General features: G+C 41.0%; 1 protein-coding gene across 2 annotated transcripts in view; it reads left to right on the forward strand.

Moving 5' to 3' along the window:
- Positions 1-20263, forward strand: part of Nfatc3 (nuclear factor of activated T cells 3) — an 82867-nt gene that overhangs the window by 57027 nt on the left and 5577 nt on the right. The window contains exons 9-10 of one of the 2 annotated variants that reach the window (XM_028854256.2): positions 152-1153; positions 12022-12125. In XM_028854256.2, the coding sequence (XP_028710089.1) occupies positions 152-1153; positions 12022-12122 (1103 nt within the window). In that variant the 3' untranslated portion in view covers positions 12123-12125. The remainder of the gene's footprint in view (positions 1-151; positions 1154-12021; positions 12126-20263) is intronic. The other variant, XM_028854255.2, reaches the window with a different exon arrangement.

Here is a 20263-nt window from a genome sequence, read left to right on the forward strand (position 1 = left end):
CAAAAAACATTTTACCTGAATTTCCTTCTCTAAAGACATTGAGTTCATCCTCATGCATGTTATAGTTATGAACCCTGGAGTTATAGAATTATGTCATAATCGTTTTTTTTTGAACTACATAATAACATTTGCTTTAATCATTTATTTTCAGTTTTGATGAAGCAAGAACAAAGAGAAGATACTGATTTGTCTTCAGTTCCATCCTTACCTGTGCCTCATTCTGCCCAGACCCAGAGGCCTTCCTCAGATACAGGGCACCCACATGACAATGTGTTGTCAGCATCGAGAAGCTTGATTTGTCCAGTCCAGCCAGCATATGCATCTATGATAACCTCATCCCATTTGCCACAGTTGCATTGTAGGGACGAGGGTGCTGGTAAAGAACAGCATATAATACCATCTTCAGTCATGCACCAGCCTTTTCAAGTTACATCAACATCTCCTATGGGGTCTTCCTATCAGTCTATACAAACTAATATGTATAATGGACCAACTTGTCTTCCTCTGAATCCTGCCTCTAGTCAAGAATTTGATCCGGTTTTGTTTCAGCAGGATGCAACTCTTTCTAGTTTAGTAAACCTTGGCTGTCAACCACTGTCACCAATACCATTTCATTCTTCAAATTCAGATGCAACAGGACATCTCTTAGCACATTCACCTCATTCTGTGCAAACCCCACCTCATCTGCAGTCAATGGGATACCATTGTTCAAACACAAGACAAAGATCTCTTTCTTCTCCAGTGGCAGATCAGGTCACAGGTCAGCCTTCTCATTTACAACCTATTACATACTGTCCTTCACATCCAGGATCTGCTCCAGCAGCTTCCCCAGCAGCCTCTCATCCCCTGGCTGGTTCACCGCTTTCTGGGCCTTCATCCCCTCAACTGCAGACTATGCCTTATCAATCTCCTAGCTCAGGAACTGCCTCATCACCATCTCCAGCTACCAGAATGCATTCTGGGCAGCACTCAACTCAAGCACAAAATACAGGCCAAGGAGGTCTTTCTGCACTTTCATCTTTAGTGTGTCACAGTCTGTGTGATCCAGTGTCATTTCCAGCTGGTGGAACAGCTGTGAGCATTAAACCTGAACCTGAAGATCAGGAACCTAACTTTGCAACCATTGGTCTGCAGGATATCACTTTAGATGATGGTAAGTCTTGACGGCTCCCCATCCCCACCCTCCACTTCCCCTACTTCTGTGTGTGTTTGTGTTTGTATTTGAGTTAGGCTGGCCTTGAACTCACTGTATAGTGGAGGGTGACCTTAAACTTCTGATCCTCCCAAGTGCTAAGATTACAAGCATGCAATGTAGTAGACCCATGTAGTACTAGGGATTGAACTCCAGAGCTATCTGTGTGTGTATGTGGGTAGGGAGGTTCTTGCAGAACTGGAACTCAATGTATAGCTCAGGCTGACTGACTATGTGGTGATCCTTTTCCCTCAGCCTCCTGAATGCTAGAGTGACAGGAACAAGTACCATATATGTTACAGAAACACCATATATAATTACCTGTGAATACCATCTAATGAAAATCCTAAAGATTCTGAAACTGGATATATAATTTTAGTTTTTCTAATTCTATATTAACCTGTTATAGGAAAATAATTCTGGATCAGCTATCTCCTGCTACAGGTTTGGAGAGGCACTAAATCCATTCCTTAATGGGAAAGCTGTCATTAAATGTCAAGTAATAGGGCTAGAGTGATGTTTCAGTAGTTAAGAGCACTTGCTTTTATCAAATCACAGTATGATTCCCAGCATCCATATGGTAGTTCATAACCTGTAACTCTAGTCCCAGAAGATCCAGTGCTTTCTTTAATTTCATAGGTACTGCATGTGGTGCACAGATAGATATACATGCAGGCAAAACACTCATACATATACAATAAAGAAAAAAACATTTAAGTGTAAAGTCCTAAGCACAAAGATCTAAAAAGACAAATAATATGTAACCTGTAAGCTTCTGGGCCTTCTAGTCACACTTAATACCTGACTAGTAGTCTATATAATGCAGGCAGTTAGTATTACTATAACCAAAGTATAAAAGATCCATATTAGAATATAAGGTTAGTAGAGATATGCATGACAGATTTCATTGGAAGGATTTGGCAAGGCTTCCATGAGTCAGTAATATTTGAGTAGATCTTGAAAGATAAATATATGCTTTCAGTAAATTCAAATCAATGAGCAGCTCAGACAGTAAAAGCAGAGAAATTTGCCAGGGAGAGCATGGCCTTAATAGAGATCCACCTACCTTTGCATCCCAAGTACTAGGATAAAAGGTATGTACTACCACACCTGGCCTGTGTGTCTGCTCTGGAGATGTAATTTTTCTATGGTTTCAAGGCCAGCCTGGTCTACAGGGTAAGTTCTAGAATAGCCCAGGCTACATAGAGAAACCCTGTCTTGTGGAGGGGGGTGTGTGTGCTAAAAAAAAACAACAATAAAAGCCTTTCTGTGTGTTAAGCTGTTTGTGCTCTAGGTTTTGGACTAAATGATATATAGTAAAACATAATTTTTATAGATATAGAAGTAATCACAGTTATGTTTTAAACTTTTAAATTAAGATTATGGTATTATAGGGGTCTGGAGAGATGGCTCAGCAGTTAAGAGCACTGGCTACTCTCCCAGAGGACTCAGGTTCAATTCCCAGCACTCACATAGCAGCTTACAACTGTCTGTACCTCACATTCCAGTGAATCCGATTCCCTCACAAAGACATGCAGGTCAAACACCAATACATATAAAAATAAAAAATAATTTTTAAAAATTATGATATTGCAAAACTGGGCTAGTTGTTTCAGAGCGTTAATTTGTGATTGGGCTAACTGAATTCTCTTACAACTTTCCATTAGAATTTTTCCTCCTACTTGTTTTCATTTGTTCTTAGACTATCAAAACCACAGCTGCAGCTCTTCCATCAGAGAAGAGGATTCATGTTTAATATAGTTCAACCTGCTGCTGTGGTGAAAACTGCAACTGTCATTTGCTGGCTCTGTAGCAACATGCTGATCCTAAATGTAGGTCAATTGCTGAAGTAAACACTCTAGATATTACTTCAGCTGCTTCAGTGCTATATGTTAGTGTTAAGAAGTAGGTGCTTGCCGGGCATACGTGGTGGCATATGCCTATAATCCTAGTACTCAGGAGGCAGAGACAGGCGGATCTCTGAGTTCAAGGCCAGCCTGGTCTACAGATCGAGTCCCAGGACAGGCTCTAAAACTACACAGAGAAACCCTGTCTTGAAAAAAAAAAAGAAGAAGAAGAAGAAGAAGTAGATGCTTTCTGGGTTGTTTTCCTTTGTTTTTTAAATGTAAAGCCTTGTTTTAGTCCAAGTTTACCTTGAATTTATAACCTTCCTACCTGTGGTTCCCAAATGCTGGAATTATAGATGTCTGCTACAGTGCCTGGCTTGACAGATAACTTTTAAAAGCCAAGGAATAATAAACACAAGATTCACATGTGTACTGGCTGGTTTTGTGTGTCAACTTACTACAAGTTAGAGTCATGAGAGAGGAAGGAGCCTCAGTTGAGAAAATGCCTCAGTGAGAGTCAGCTGTAAGACATTTTCTCAATTAGTGATCAATGGGGGTAGTATCCAGCTCGTTTTAGGTGGTGTTATCCCTGGGTTGGTGGTCCTGGGTTCTATAAAAAATCAGACTTAGCAAGCCATTAAGCAGCACCCCTTTTGTGGCCTCTCTATTAGTTCTTGCTTCCAGGTTCCTGTCCTGTTTGATTGAGTTCCTGTCCTGACTCCCTTCATTGATGAACAGTAATGTGGAAGTGTAAGCCAAATAAACCCTTTCCTCCCCAACTTGCTTTTTGGTCATAGTATTTGATCACAGTAATAGAAAACCTGAGTAAGACAACATGGTTGCTTGACTGGGTGAAGGAGACTATTATGGAGAATGAGTAGAGAGGTAAATATGTCAGTGTTACGGTGCATTTTTTGGATAATGGTTTTACTGGTGTTTATTTAAATAATTTATTACTTTTTTTGTTTATTTTGTGTGTATATGTGTGGCAGGAAAGTCCCTGGAAATGGTTGTAGAGGTCAGAGACAACTTCTAAGAAACTGTTCTCGGTTTGAGGAGATGGCTCAGAGGTTAAGAGCACTGACTGTTCTTCCAGACGTCCTGAGTTCAATTCCCAGCAACCACATGGTGGCTCACAACCATCTGTAATGAGATCTGGCGCCCTCTTCTGGTCTGCAGGCATACATGCAGACAGAACACTGTATACATAATAAATAAATTAGAGAGAGAGAGAGAGAGAGAGAGAGAGAGAGAGAGAGTGAGAGAGTGAGTGAGAGAGTGAGTCAGTTCTCTTTCAACCATATGATTTCCAGTTACTAAGCTTGGTGGCAGGTATCTTAACTTCTGAGCCATCTTGCTGGCCCTAGATAATTACATTTAAATAATGAAGGAAGCCATATATTGTAGGTGAAGTTTTTCTCCTGGTCCCACGGCCCCATGGTCCCACAGCCATTCAGACCCAAGTAAACACACAGAGGCTTATATTATTTTTAAACTGTGGCCATGGCAGGCTTCTCACTAGCTATCTCTTATATCTTAAATTAACCCATTCCTATAAATCTATATTTTGCCACATGGCTCTTGACTTACCAGAACTTTTACATCTTGCTTCTCATGGCGGTGGCTGGCAGCATCTCTGCTCTGTCTTTCTCCTTCCTCTCTCTCTAGTTAGAATGTCCCGCCTAACCTTATTCTGCCTCACTATTGGCCAAACAGCTTTATTTATCAACCAATCACAGCAGCACATATTCAAAGTATACAGAACAACATCCCCATCAATATATAGGCAATGGGGAGAGAATATCATCAATAAGATGCATAATTATTCCACTTATGAGTCCTAGGGGATATAGGAAGGTAGATAATACTGAGCTTTTACTTTAACTGGAATACAGGGACCTCTTGTGGGATACATACATGTATCATCAGCCTTCAAACATTTATGATGAAGAATTTCAAAGGATGAAAGAACTAATAAAGAATGCTTATGTAGACTTGGATTGTAGCAAAGGATTCAGGGCCTTAAGACACTACTACCCTGGGATATGCAGTAAGAAAAATTAGTTTCAACTAGATGTGGTGATGCATAATAACTTTAATCCTAGCATTTGGAGACAGAGGCAGAAGGTTATCTGGGAGCCTGGTTTATTACATAGTGAGTTCTAGGACAACCAGGGCTTTCATAATAAAGAGACCCTGTCTTTAAAAAAACAAACAAACAAAAAAAAAACAAACATTAAATTAAAATTTTAAAAGTAGGAGGAAGAGAAAGAAAAATTAGTTTCTAGATCCAGTGAAGAAATGTTTAAAAGAATCTTTTGCTATATCAAGTGAGTTTATGTAGCTACAAAAACAACTTAGTTGTAGCCTTTTTTAAAAAATTAATTGCTGGATGTGGTGGCATGCAAAATTTTAATTCCAGAGCTTGAGAAGCAGAGGCAGGCAGAGCTCTGAGTTGGAGGCCAGCCTGATCTACATAGTTAGTTCTAGTACAGCCAATGAGACTGCTTAAAAAAAAAAAAATCAATTTTTTATGTGTATGGGTCTTTTGTCTGCATATGTGTCTGTGTGCCACAGTGTGTCCCTGGTGCCCTCAGATCCCCTGTGAATGGGGCTACAGATGGTTGTGAGCTGCCATTATGGGTGCTGGGAACTGAACCTGGGTCCTCTGGAAAAGTAGGCAGTGCTCTTAACCACAGAGCCATCTCTTGAGCCCCAGTTGTAGCCTTTTTTATAAGATACAAAATGTAAATTAGTAGGCTTATTTGATGTAGACATTGATCAGAGAGCTAACTAAGCATTCTCACAGTGTTCCTGTGGCTACAGTTATTATGGCTGGAGTTTGAATCCAGGTTTGTATGAAATTTAAATGCTCTTGTGTGTGTTTACTAGTTTCTAAAACAGCTGTAATTCATTTCTTCCCATATTCTGGACTTTGTAAACATAACAAAAGCTTTTCTAAAGTCTGCCCTGGGTAAGATAGCAAAACCAGTTTCTTAAAGATATGTTATTCTATTTTATAATTTGTGTCTTCTTTTCAGGTTACTTAGATGTGGTTTTTTTGGGGTTTGTTTTTTAGCCCTGGCTGTCCTGGAACGAGCTCTTTGACCAGGCTGGCCTCAAATTCACAGAGATCCGCCTGCCTCTGCCTCCTGAGTGCTGGGATTAAAGGCATTTGCTACTACTGCCCAGTTGAAGATGGATTATTACTAGGGTCAAATGTTTTGTTTTGGGGACTGGTTCTTCCATACGTAATGTTCTCTGGTAATATTCCCTGTACCTTGAAAGGGATGCTATAGATCTCTCATTTAGGACACTAAAGAGATTGCTCAGAGGACAACAGCCCTGGCTGCTCTCCAGAGAATCCATGTTTAATTTCCAGTTCCCACGTGACAGCTGATAACTACCTGTAACTCCAGTTGGGGAGGACCTGATGCCTCCTTCTGGCCTCTTGGAGCATAGCATGCATGTGATGCATAGACATACATTCAGGCAAACACTCAATTCACACAAAATCTTTAAAAAAGATAGATATCTCATTTGCAGTTGAACATTCAACAATAACTTATTCTCAGCACTTCAACTGGTTGTGAGTGTCTACAGTAACTCTACTTGCTACATCTAGGGATGGACCTGACTAAATTGGCTAGGGAATAAAGAAAAGACAGACACATAGAAAAGCTAAGATTAGATGGACTGGGCTTTCTGATTGAAAAGCTCAGTTTGTTTATTATATTATCATAGTATGTATACATATTTATTCTGTATAATATATTATTACATTATACATTTGAACAGAGAGGCAACATTATTGCATAGTGCTGAGTCAAGGGGGCAGGATTTATGGATGTTGATGTGTACAGAAAATAGATGAGGGTTGGGGATTTAGCTCAGTGGTAGAGCACTTGTTGAGCACTTGCCTAGCAAGTGCAAGGCCTTGGGTTCGATCCTCCGCTCCAAAAAACAGAAAGGAAAAAAAAATAGGTGGTAGTGTGAGAAGAAAAATGACTATTTTCTGCACACATCAACATCCATACATGGAGCACAGGAAGACTTTGCCATCCTCCTGAGCCTGAGTCTGAGGCTATGGCCCTTGATATGGCCATGCCCATGTCAACACCACACATTCACTCAGGACTTCATTCACTCAGAGCTTTTTCTTTTTTCTTTTTGGTTTTTTGAGACAAGGTTTCTCTGTGTAGCTTTGTACCTTTCCTGGAACTTACAGAGATTCACCTGGCTCTGCCTCCCAAGTGCTGGGATTAAAGACATGCTCCACCACCGCCTGGCTCTCAGAGCTTTTTCTGCTCCCCACATTTCTCCCTTATTTCTTAGATGTTCAGAATGGATCTTAGTACTTAGTCCCAGGGACAGTTTGCTACAACACTTAATGCCAGACTATAAGGATGATAAAGAAGGAAGTTCATAATAGCTGCCGTTTCCCCTTCCCCCCCGAAAAAGGGATTTTTGTTTGTTTGTTTGTTTTTGAGACAGGGTTTCTCTGTGTAGCTTTGGAGCCTGTCAGATCCAGGTAGAATTTAAAGCCTTCAAGATTTTTCCCTTTGGATGCTGGGCAGTGGTGGTGCACACCTTTCATCCCAGCACTAGGAAGGCAGAGGTAGGTGGATATCCAAGTTCAAGGCCAGCCATGTCTACAGTGAGTTCTGGGACAGCTAGGGCTACTCAGAGAAATCCTGACTCCAAAAAAAGAAAGAGAGAGAAGAGAGAGAGAGAGAGAGAGAGAGAAGAGAGAGAGAAGAAAGAGAGAGAGAGAGAGAGAGAGAGAGAAGAGAAAGAAAGAAAGAAAGAAAGAAAGAAAGAAGGAAAGAAAGAAAGAAAGAAAGAAAGAAAGAAAGAAAGAAAGAAAAGATTTTCCCCCCTTTCGGCTACCTTCCTGTCCTCTGGTGTACAGCAGCCACTTTTTGGTTTGTTTTTTTTTTGGGGGGGGGGGGTTCTTTTTTTTTTTTTTTTTTTTTTTTAGTTTTTTTGTTTGTTTGCCTAATGTAACATGAAAACAGTTAAACCCAAAGCAAAAATGGGAACATGCTCTACTCCTCAGCCACTCTCCTATTTCTTTCTGAAGTAGCTAAACTTATGGTCTCTTCTCCAAGAAACCAAGGACATAAAATCCTGAACGTAGTCGAAGAATGGCTGAAGCTGCAATGCTTCCATCCTGTTAGGATCCTGGAGAAGTCCCACAAAAGACCACTGTCCACATATGCAATCAGCAGGAGCGTTTATTATCTTGAGAAATATTCCAGCATGCTGAGGCTGACCATCCTACACAAAGGCAAAATGGCAACAACCCCAAGAGGGACATGTGGGCCCCTTTTAAGCATAGCTTAGGGCCAGTAGGTCATTTCAAATATGATTGGCTTAAGCAAGTGGCAATCATATTAATAGATTCTAATTAGGTAGGGCTATTTAGGGGCTGGTCAGTGGCACAGTTTGCATTTTTTGAGCAGGCCTGGACAAGTCCCAGGCTTTGTCCTTATTTGGTTATCTGCTGACTGTGGCTCAGGCCTGGGTACTGCACATACCAGGCTTCCTTGTTTTTACTGTCAGGGATGTTAGAGATTGATTATCCATTGTTGGTGGCGCTTTCAGAAACTGCTGCTCAGTCTCAGGAAACTGAAATTGAGGCCTGATCTCTGAGAGAAGACTGAGCTATTATGGTGTTTGCTCAGTCCTCTCACATCTCACTTCTGAGGTTTCCCAAAATCTCCCAAAGCACCAACATGTAACTTCCTAGCTCTAGATTCTATTTGTTAACATATACCTGCCTGTCTCTGGATTCTACCTGTCCCAGTGTTTTATACTTAAGTTGAAATGTTCTCCTCTCTATTCCTTTATTTGTTCCTTTATCCTTATTTCTTTCCTTTATTTATTCCATTACCTGGAACATTTTTTTGTCTGACCAATAAAAGTTCCTTGTATTTAGGTGTCCATGTTCATGTCCCTGATCAGGTCCCCATCCAGGTACCACTTTGCTGGGTCCTTGCACAGCTCTAGGGACTTGACCTGACTGGGGCAGTAGTGGAATGAAGAAATGACAGTCATGAACACACAGAAAAGCTGGGGTTGGGTCTACTGCACCCCAGAAACTCAGCATGTTTATTATATATAGTTGAGCAGAGAGGCAGGGTCATTGTGTACAGTTGAATTAAGATGACAGGTTTACTAATCTCAGTAGGAGCAGTCTCTGTAGGGGAACAGTCTTCAGGCCGTAAATATCTGGATAGAGAGCTGTGGTGGACATTTTCTTCATACACTGTCAGTGTTCAAACATGGACCAAAGCAAGGCTTTGCCATTTTTCCATGGTTCTGAAACTATAGATTTTGACATGGTTGTGACCATGTTAACAACACACATTCACTCAGAACTTCCTTTACTTTGCAACCAACCACTGCAAAAAGAAGTTTCTCTGACCAGATCTGATAGCAACACTAATGTATGGACATAAAAAAATATTTAGAAGGCAGTTTGGCAGGTTATTATGTCATTCAACAAAACAAGTAGCTTCCCTACGAGTGTCTTATGATCTCACCAGACACTGGTCTTTGCCCAGGTTTACAGTATCAGGCGTGAATTCTCTTCTTAGAAACAGGCCTTAATTCAATCAGTTGTTTATCCTCAGAGTGGTTATGCCTCTATTGTAACAGTGTGTCCATCTTTTTTTCCATTGATATACTAAAATACTATGATCAAAAGCAGCTTAAGGGAAAAAAAATACTTGTTTTGTGGGGGTTTTTTTGTTTGTTTTTTTTCAAGATAGGGTTTTTTGTGTAACAGCCCTGGCTGGCCTCAAACTAAGAAAGATCCTCCTGCCTCTGTCTCCTGAGTGCTGGGATTAAAGGCGTGTACCACCATGCCTGGCTGAAAGAATTTATTTTGACTTATGTCTCTTAAAATGTAAGTTTAAAATGGTGGATGAAGTATCGAAGCAGGTAGCAGAATAGGAAGCTGAGAGATCAAATCTTCATCACAGCACTTGGGAGGCAGAGGCAAGCGGATCTCTGTGAGTTCGAGGCCAGCCTGGTCTACAAAGCAAGTTCCAGGAAAGGCGCAAAGCTACACAGAGAAACCCTGTCTTGAAAAACCAAAAAAGAAAACAAAAAAAACAAAAACAAGAAAACTTCATCACACACAAAAAACAGAGAAAGCAAAATAAAAATGGGACAAGGCTATAAGCTTTCAAAGTCCCAAGTGAGATACCTCCTCCAGCAAGTTCCATAACTTAACTTAAAAGTTCTATAAGTTCTTGCCAGGTGGTAGTGGCACACAACCTTTAACCCCAGCACTCAGGAGGCAGAGGAAAGTGGATCTCTGTGAGTTTGAGGACAGCCAGAAGGACTACACAGAGAAACCCTGTCTCAGAAAACAAAACAAAAAAGTTCCATACCTTCTCAAACAGCCACCAAATGTTCAGATACATGAGTATATGGGGGAGATTTCACATTCAAAGCTCTACAATATGAACTTTAAGATGGAGTCATTTTTCTTTAAAAATAAACAAACAAAAAAACTATTGGGACTGGAGAGGTGGCCCAGCAGTTCAAAGCACCTTACTCATGCACAGGATCTGGGTTCAGTTCCCAGCACCCAAATGGTGGCTTACAACCATCTGTAACTCCAGTTCAAGAGTTTGTCACCTTTTTCTGACCTCCACTGGCTCTAGACATGCAGGTGGTTCACAAACATACATACAGGCAAAACACTTTTTTTTTTTTTTTGAGGCAGTTATTAACATTTTATTTTATATATTCAAAAAGCTAGAGGGAAGATCGGACATGTTTAATAAATACCTTGAAGACTTCTTTTTTTAATGCCGAATGCCGTTTATTGAAGGAGGGAGGAGGTCTTAAATACAGGCTCACAGCACAATGGGAGAACCCTGGAGGGCAGAAGTTCCAACAACTTAGTCAAGTTATAAAAGCTCATCAGTGTCAGCTGGCCCCTTCACTTTTTTTCTATACTTACTTCTAATGTATATGTTGATTTACCCAAAATCACACATCCCACCCACACTTCAAATCTGTTTTGGAGGATTCCTTTATATCGAGATTGGACACCCTTAGAATGAGTCATTTTAACTAATCTCTTAGAAATTGAGGAAAAAAAAATGAGGCACAAAAATTATATAACGAATCTCTGGGTTTTGTTTTATTTTTAACCCCCTTTGTAAGGTTCATTACAAATTAGCTCATCTTTTGTTAGTTTAAGATGAGGCTATTAATTAGTGTTTAGAGATGCTACATACAGATTCTTCCTTTCCAAAGTTGAATTCTTTTTTTTTTTTTTTTTCTTTCCGAGACAGGGTTTCTCTGTGTAGTTTTTGGTGCCTGTCCTGGATCTCCCTCTGTAGACCAGGCTGGCCTCGAACTCAGAGATCCACCTGGCTCTGCCTCCTGAATGCTGGGATTAAACGTGTGCACTACCACCGCCCGGCCCAGAGTTGAATTCTTGTATTCTACAATAAAGGCCCAGAATAGTTCATATAGGTCAAAGGAGGAGGTTTGTGAACCTCTTATGTACAGTAATAAGACAGTGTATTTACAACTGAATTTACCTCCTTAAAGCTATAATTATACTCCAGCGGTGGGGGGCACAGACCTTTCATCCCAGCACTTGGGAGGCAGAGGCAGACAAATCTCTTGATTCGAGGCCAGCCTGGTCTACAGAGCAAATTCCAGGATAGCCAAGGCTACACAGAGAAACTCTATCTCGAAAAACAAAAAGCCATACTTGTAACTCATTTAAAAGCATTACCTTTTTAACTAAATTTTCTGGATTCCCAGTATTGGATTGTCTAGTAAAATGTGAGGAGCCATTATATGTAGAAGTAATTGATAAGTAAAGGAGAATTAAATTCCTCTACTGTTAAGGAAAAGAAACAAAACAGAAAACAATGCTCAGCAGTGTAGTGGATTTCACCCTCTGGTTTGTTCCATTCAGTAGTGATGTTGTCTTCTCTGACACAGACCAGTTTATGTCTGACTTGGAACACCAGCCATCAGGTTCAACAGAGAAATGGCCTAATCACAATGAGCTCTCATGTCCAGTTCCTTTTTGGAGAATCTAGAGGGTGAGTGTTGATTGAAATGTGTCATTGTTCTTATGCCCTAGTCTGGTATTTGCATGTCGTGGCTGGATTTGCATGTGCTACAAAGGAGGGGTATGCACAGGCATCTTGTTGGTAGGCCCATTCATTGTCTTTGTAGGTACACTTTGACTATAAGATTCTGCTTTGAAAATCCAACCACACTAAGGCTCTCACACCTGAATTTAAAATTTTTGTCTAGTTTTAAGGAGAGACAATTATTTAATTAGATTTGTTAGAACAAAGGGGACTTCCAATATATAAATCTTACAGGTTGGGTACTGAATAAGTTTGGTTGCTGTTCTGGTGAAATAACTCAGTGGGTAAAGGTACCTGTCTCCAAGGCTAACCTGAGTTCAACCTCTAGGACTCCTGAGGAAGAAGAGAACTGACTCCCTCAAATTGTCCACTGATCTCCACGAGTGCACTGTGGCATGAGCACACAGGCATGGGTGTGCATGAGTGGGCATGTGCACACGCATACACAATAAGTACAATTTAAAAAAAATAAAGTTTGGAGCCGGGCGGTGGTGGCAGCGCACGCCTTTAATCCCAGCACTCAGGAGGCAGAGCCAGGCAGATATCTGAGTTGGAGGCCAGCCTGGTCTACAGAGCGAGATCCAGGACAGGCACCAAAACTACATGGAGAAACCCTGTCTCAAAAAACATAATAATAATAATAATAAGTTTGGTTACTGATCAGGTGTTTTAAGCCTACACACTTGTGATCAAATACTAGTAAATTAGGTATAAGACAGTATGTAATAGAAGTAAAACAGAAGATTGTGTCCTTGCGGTCCTTGATCCTTCTTTAGACCCGCCTTCATGCTCCTGTAGTTCATCTGTGGCTCCACTTGGAAGAAAAAGCCATCAAGTAGAGCATAGTTTCTGTAAGAATAGGACCACGACCTTTGGTTCTGAACCTCAACAGCTGTCTAGACATGTCTTCCCTCACTGTTAGATCAGCTCCTTTTTCAGATTCTTTTAAAGACACTTAAAGTATTTAGGTGCACATGGTGGTAAATGCCCATATTCCTAGCTGCTGAGGAGGCTGAAGCAGGAGGATCTCAAGTTCAAGGACAGTCTGGGAACTTGAATGAGAGTGTCTCAGAACTGTATTTCGTTTGTTGTTGTTGTCGACGTCCTTGTCATCTCCTCCTCTCTCTGTGCAGCCCTGACTGTCCTGGAACTCATTTTGTAGACCAGGCTGGCCTTGAACTCAGAGATCTGCACCTTTACCACTACCACTGGTTTTCTTTTTCTTCTTGTACAGTCTCCCTATATAGCCCTGGCTGGCCTGGAACTTGCTATTTGAACCAGGCTGGCCTGGAACTCAGAGATCTGACTGTCTCCTAGTACTGGGGTTAAGGCATGTGCCACCAAGCCCCACCCCCCAAAAGAAAATTATTATAAAGTGCTTGTCTAGCATGTAGAGAAGTCCTGGGTTCAACTCAGTATTGGGGAGAGGGGAAGCATGTGATAGATATTATAAATATGTAGATTCCAATTACCTAAATGGCATTTGAATTTGATTTTAAGATTAATTTATGTTTCCTTTATGTATATGGGTATTTTGCCCGCATGTATGTCTTGTGTACTACATGTTTCAGTGTCCTCGAAGGTCAGAAGAGTGCATTGGAGCCTGTGGAACTAGAGTTACAGATTGTTGTCAGCTGCCATGAATTTTGCCATAGAAAGCAAGATTAATACTCAGTATTTTAAAAACTTTTTGAAAGTTTTTTAATTTTGTTTTGTTTTTTGTTTTTATGATTGTTTGGTCTGCATGTATGTTTATCATATGTGTGCCTAGTGCCTCAGAAACCAGAAGAGGGAATTGGATTTCCTGGAACTGGAGTTACAGATGGTTTTGAGCCACCACATGGGTGCTGGGAGTGGAACCTGTGTCCTCTGAAAGAACAGTCTATGCTCTTAATTCCTGAGCCATCTCTCCAGTCCCAATATTTTAGGAGTTTGAGACCTCCTGATTATCAGATAGGACATTAGAATCCTGGATTTCTGGTTTCTTTCAAACATTGGGCCTATTCTGGGCCACCTAATTCTTATCTAACTATGATAGGAATAAAGTGTTAACTGGAGGGAGAAGTATGTGTCTTAGTTAGGGCTACTATTACTGTGATGAAACATCATGGCCAAAAGCAACTTGGGAAAGAGAGGTTTTATTTCTCTCCCAATTCCATATAATGGCTCATCATCAAAAGCAGTGAGAGCAGACAGGAACATAAGCTAGGCAGGAACCTGGCTGGAGGCAGGAGCTGACGCAGAGGCCATGGAGAAGTGCTGCTTGCTGGTTTGCTCCCCATAGCTTTCTCAACCTGCTTTCTTACAGAACCCAGGACTAACAGCCCAGGGGTGGCACCACCCCTAACAAACTGGGCCCCCCCCCCCATCATTTACTACTTATAAAAATGCCCTACAGGCTTGCCTGCAGCCTGATTTTATCGAAGCATTTTCTCAAATGAGAAAATAGAATATTGTCTCAAATGACTCTCATTTGTGTCAAATTGACATGAAATTAGCTAGCCCAATACGGACTACTCTATAGAGAATTGTAACCAGAGGACTCAAAATAGTTTTGTGTTGGGAGTGGTTGGTGTGTTTTTAATCCTAGCTAGCACTAGGAAGGCAACAGGTAGATGAATGGATCTCTGTGAGTTCAAGGTTAAGGTTGGTCTACATAGTGAGTTCCAGTTCTAGTGTTTAACCCAATGTTCTTCCTGTATGTAGAGCAGCAGTTTGTCATTAGTGATGTTCATCACTAGTTATGTTGGTTTAAAAAAAATGTATAGTGCCAGGCAATGGTGGCACATGCCTTTAATTCCATTACTCGGGAGGCAGGTGGATCTCTGAGACTTTCACACCAGCCTGGGCTACAGAGTGAGTTCCAGGAAAGTCTCCAAAAGTACACAGAGAAACAGTCTCAAAAAACCAAAAAAAAAAAAAAAAAGTATGTGTGTGTAGTTAGTAGAAGGTAAAACAGAGCAAAGATGACTCCTTCAGATGCTAAACTGTGGTCTGGAAAAAATGGCTCAGCAGTTAAGAGCCCTTGTTGCTCTTCCAGAGGACCTGGGTTTAATTCCCTGCACCCACATAATGGTTTACAGCCATCTATAACCCTGTTCTGACCTCCTCAGGTACCAGGCACCACCCATAGAGGATATCATTTTCTTTAAAAATGTTAAGCTGAAAGAATTAGATATAGAGGGGATGTGGGAGCTAATGTTTTATTTGCCCTTTTTTTTTTTTTTTTTTTTTTTTGGTGGGGGGGAGATGCTGCCCTACCCAGATTAAATACAGAGAAGGAAGGATACAGGAGGGGAGATGATCCTGATTAATGGAAAGTAAAGAACCTTGATGAGTGAGGTCCGTCCTGCAAAGGATTGAAAGTGCATGTATTGAGATGAGTAATAGTGATTTATAACTTTAGAGCTCAAGTTTAGCACAGAGTACCATATTTGGGTGTCATCAGTAGACTAGACTAGTAAAAGGTAAATTGATTGTTCTGTGGGGCCAGGAATGTGGCTCAGTTATAGAGTGCTTATGTAGCATGCAGGAGCTCTGAGTATGCGCCATAGCAGGGGTTCGGGAAACTTCTCAGTGTTATGTATGCCTTAACCCAAATTGAAAAGAAGTATTTGTTTTTCAAATTTCAGTTTTTGCTGATAGGAGAGGGTACAGGCCAATACTTAATATTCTTTCAAATACCTGTGTAGTGTCTCAGCTTCAGATTTAAACACATTTTTTTATAAGACCTATTTAACATTGTACATAAGAGGTTTCTTAAAAAGAAAAGTCTTAACTGAAATTCATTCCATAGACCAGGCTAACCTGGAACTCAGAGATCCGCCTGCCTCTACCTTCCTAGTGCTGGGATTAAAGGCATGTGCCATCACAGCTTGGCCAAAATGAAATCTTAACCATTAATATTATATCTCCCTTAATTGACTATTTTTTTTAAAAAAAAATGTAGCAATTTTCCTTTACCTAATGTTAGACCTCCTAAATGTAAAAGGTGAAGGTTATTTTCTGATCTTTGTGCATATTTTCAATATATTATATGCTTGGAAACTTTACAGAGTTCAGGGTAATTTTTAAATTTGATTAGGCCCTCCCTGTTCTCTACCAGCTACAATACTCGGGGGAGCAGGCCCTGCACCTTGCTTGTGCAACACAGTAGAGCTAATCTTGTTGGCAGAGGTGTGGGTGAGCCAGCCCAGAGAAGTTGTGAGCATGGGAGAGATGTCCCCATTACTCATTTGTCATGGGCAGCATGGGCAGGGGAGAGATGCCCACCCCCACCCCAATCGACACCTGAGGCAGGTTGGACTGGTCCTGAGACCATAAGAGCAGAACTGTCCCTGGCCCTCATTGACTGCAGCAGTCCTGAGAAGTGGCCCCTACGCTGCCCCTGGGCAACACAGTAGAGCTGGCCCTGAAAGTGTAGGTGTGGGAGAACTGGCCCTGCCCCTTGCTCATGGATACCAGGGTGAACTATCCAGGGCAATGCAGGAGAGCTCACCCTAATGGTGAGAACAAGACAGGCTGGTAGGCTGACTAACCCTGCAACTACCCGGCCCAGAACCAGGGGTATGTGTTGGCCCACCCCATCTTCTGGAGCATATGAAGGGACTGGTCCTACAGACCCAAAGCTACAGGATTTCTACAACACAGAGCAACAGCAGAATAACCAAGAGCAGCTTCAGTGAGGGTCCAGCATCGATAGCATAGCAGAAACCAGAGGCCTCGGACCAGAACCAATGACTCTTTGCAATGAACACTTGCGGGTAAAGATATATGGACAAAAGATTTTACTCCGTGACTCACTGTGTCACACTATAGCTTCCAGGATGGGATTGATTTTTCCTTCTCTTTTTTTTTTTTTCCTCAAATTTTATTTTATTTTGGCGTGGAGGTTGCAAGGGCAGAGGGTAGATACGAACAGTTGGGGAAATGAATGGGATGGAGATACATGATGTGAAAAACACAAAGAATAAATAAAAAGAAAATTGTAAAATTATATTAAGACTAGGGATATGGCTCAAGTATAAAGATGAACTTGCATGTCTACTAGGTAAGAAGAGAACTGACCGACTGTGGGTCTGGGGATAGGCCTACATGTAGAGTTCCAGCTGCTTGGGGATGAGCCAGCAAAGTACTTGAAAGGTAGAGACAGAAGGATCAGATGCATGGCAAGATTGAGACTGCCTAGGGCTATAGGAGACCCTGTCTCAAACAACAGAAAGTAAAAACAAAAAAGAAAGAATGAAAATTCAAAATATTGAGAAAGCTTAAGCTGAGTATCTGCTTAAGATACCTATATAATGGGTTGGGGATTTAGCTCAGTGGTAGAGCGCTTGCCTAGCAAGCGCAAAGCCCTGGGTTCGATCCTCAGCTAAAAAAAAAAAAAAAAAAAAAAAAAAAAAAGGATACCTACACAATTCATAATTCAAGGCATGGTGGCACACAACTTTAATCTCAGCACTCTGAAGGCAGAAGGCGGATCTCTATGAATTCAGGTCAGCCTGGTCTACACAGCAAGTTCTAGGACAACCAGGGCTAAATAGACCTTGTCTTTAGAAAACACAAACAACCCCCCCTCTACGTGTTCTGTGTTGCCATTATGGTATTGGGCTTAGTGTCTGTTTTGGAGATGTATTCTCCCTGTGTAACTCTGCCTTGTCTAGAAGCAGAATGTAGACCAGGCTGGCCTTGAATTTAGAGGTCTACCTGCCTTTACTTCTGAGTGTCAGAACTTGGCCTTTATTTTTGTTAATATTTGCTAAACTAGCATAATTCAGAGCCTAAATTGTAGTGGATTAATTACGGCAGAGGTTTCCCTCAGATCTCCTGGTAGTTAGTTAAAGATTGAGATTCCTTTTGATTTATTGTTTCTCTTTCCCCAAACTTTGACTAAATCTTAGTCCACTGCAAGAAGTGGAAGGAAAGAAGAAAGAGAAGCCAAGCAGGTGATGAGGAGGATAAACTCTCCCTTTTTGCTCACACTACATTGGAGAAATTTCACTAGCTGCAAAGGTGAAAGCTGAGAAATGCAGTCTGAAACTGGCTGAAGAACTTGAGGGCTGGAGAGGTGGCTCAGAGGTTAGGAGCACTGGCTGCTCTTCCAAAGGTCCTGAGTTCAATCCCCAGCACCCATATGGTGGCTCCACACAAGCATCTGTAATGAGATCTGGTGCCCTCTTCTGGCCTGCAGGCATACATACATGCAGGCAGAACACTGTATACATAATAAATAAATAAATCTTTAAAAAAAAAAAAAAAAAGGAAAAAGAAACTTGAAAGCAAAGAATGTTTTGTCCTAGGTGTGGTAGCGCACACCTTCAACCCCAGCATTTGGGAGGCGGAGGCAGGCAGATCTCTGTAAATTGGAGGCCAACCTGGTACATGAGTCTCAAACAAACAAAAGCTTACAGAGACAGCAGAAAAATCCAGATGCCTGCTAAATATTTGAGAACTTCTTTCTGTCTTTAGCTTGAGAAGGCACATTGACCAGATTTTAGTAAGTTAACAAAAAGTTTTTGAGACAGGGTTTCATGTGGTAGCACCAGCTGTCCTTTAACTCCTGATCTTCCCACTTCTAGCTCCCCAGTACTGGCAGATACTCTTGCTGTAAATTCAGAATTTCATGCATTTAGTTTAGATGGTATTCTTTTTTTGGTTTTTTTGAGACAGGGTTTCTCTGTGTAGCTTTGCACCTTTCCTGGAACTCGCTTTGTAAACCACGCTGGCCTTGAACTCACAGAGATCCGCCTGCCTCTGCCTCCCAAGTGCTGGGATTAAAGGCGTGCGCCACCACCGCCCAGCCTAGATGTTATTCTTATAACTTAATAGATAATCTAAAAATCAAATTTTGGAGAACTGCTATTAGATAGTAATTATTTATAAAATAAGTTACTTATTATAAAGTAATACTAACTAAATTTCATATCCATTTAAAATAATTTATATGCCATTCCTTTATTTCTAAATTTCAAGTAAACATGAGAAAGTGACTGTATATAGCCTCCATCTTATGAAGCAACATCTCCATAAAATTGGTTATCCAGGCAAGATATAATTCTGCCTTTAATTGTGGAGTTCAGGAAAAAGAAGAAAACATGAGCTCTGGTGACTCTTCATTGTAGCTTCAAGAAGTAAATATAGAGGATGGGTTTCATTTGGGGGGGGCGGTTTTTTGTGTTTTTTTTTGTTTTGTTTTGTTTTGTTTTTTTGAGACAGGATCTCTATATGTATCCCTGGCTATTCTAGAACTCCCCTTGTATATCAAGTTGGCCTCATAGAGATCCTCTTGCTGTTCTGGGATTAAAGATATGCACTACTTTATTCAGCCTTAATAGAGTCCCCCTTTTTTTCCCTTTGAGACAGGATAACTCTGTCGTACTGAAACACACTATGTAGACCAGGCCAGCCTAGAGCTCACAGAGTTCCACCAGTCTCTGCCTCTGTTGGGATTAAAGGTGTGTACCACCATGCCCAGCCTTCTAAATAAAGTCTTGATAGGACCCCAAATCCATTATAAAGATGAAAGACCCCTTGAGTCAATCCCCAAATCCATTATAAAGATGAAAGACCCCTGGAGTCAATCCTTAACATCATCCTGGCTGGGAACAGGAGGGAAAAAAGGCTCCGGAGGTAGAGGCAGGAAGAACTCCGTAAATTCGAGGCTAGCCTGGTCTACATAGCTAGTTCCGGAACATCCAGGACTACATAGAGAGACCCTGCTCAAAACCAAACCAAACTAAAGACCTCCTGAGTTTTTGTATACTTATCAATGTACAAAAGATATGCCTTAGGCACCTTGTTCCTGTTCATCAAGTTCTGAGAGGGTTTTGTTGTTGTTTTTCTTTTGTTTTCTATTTACCAATGCTTGTGAAATACAACTTTGTGCGTGAGAAATAGCTCTAAAGGAGAGGCCTGTTGCTACATGACAGTTTATTCTGCTGTGTAAGACATTTCAGTGCACTGCTAATTTGAACATTTCCTAAACAAAATTTGTTGTTGAGATTACTGTTTTGTTCTGCTTTGGTAACAGCAGATAGTGCTGATGGTTTTCTCTTCTGTTTGCTGGCACAGACAAATTCAGGTGT

The sequence above is a fragment of the Peromyscus leucopus genome, chromosome 5, assembly GCF_004664715.2.
Source record: "Peromyscus leucopus breed LL Stock chromosome 5, UCI_PerLeu_2.1, whole genome shotgun sequence".
Classification (NCBI taxonomy): Eukaryota; Metazoa; Chordata; class Mammalia; order Rodentia; family Cricetidae; genus Peromyscus; species Peromyscus leucopus.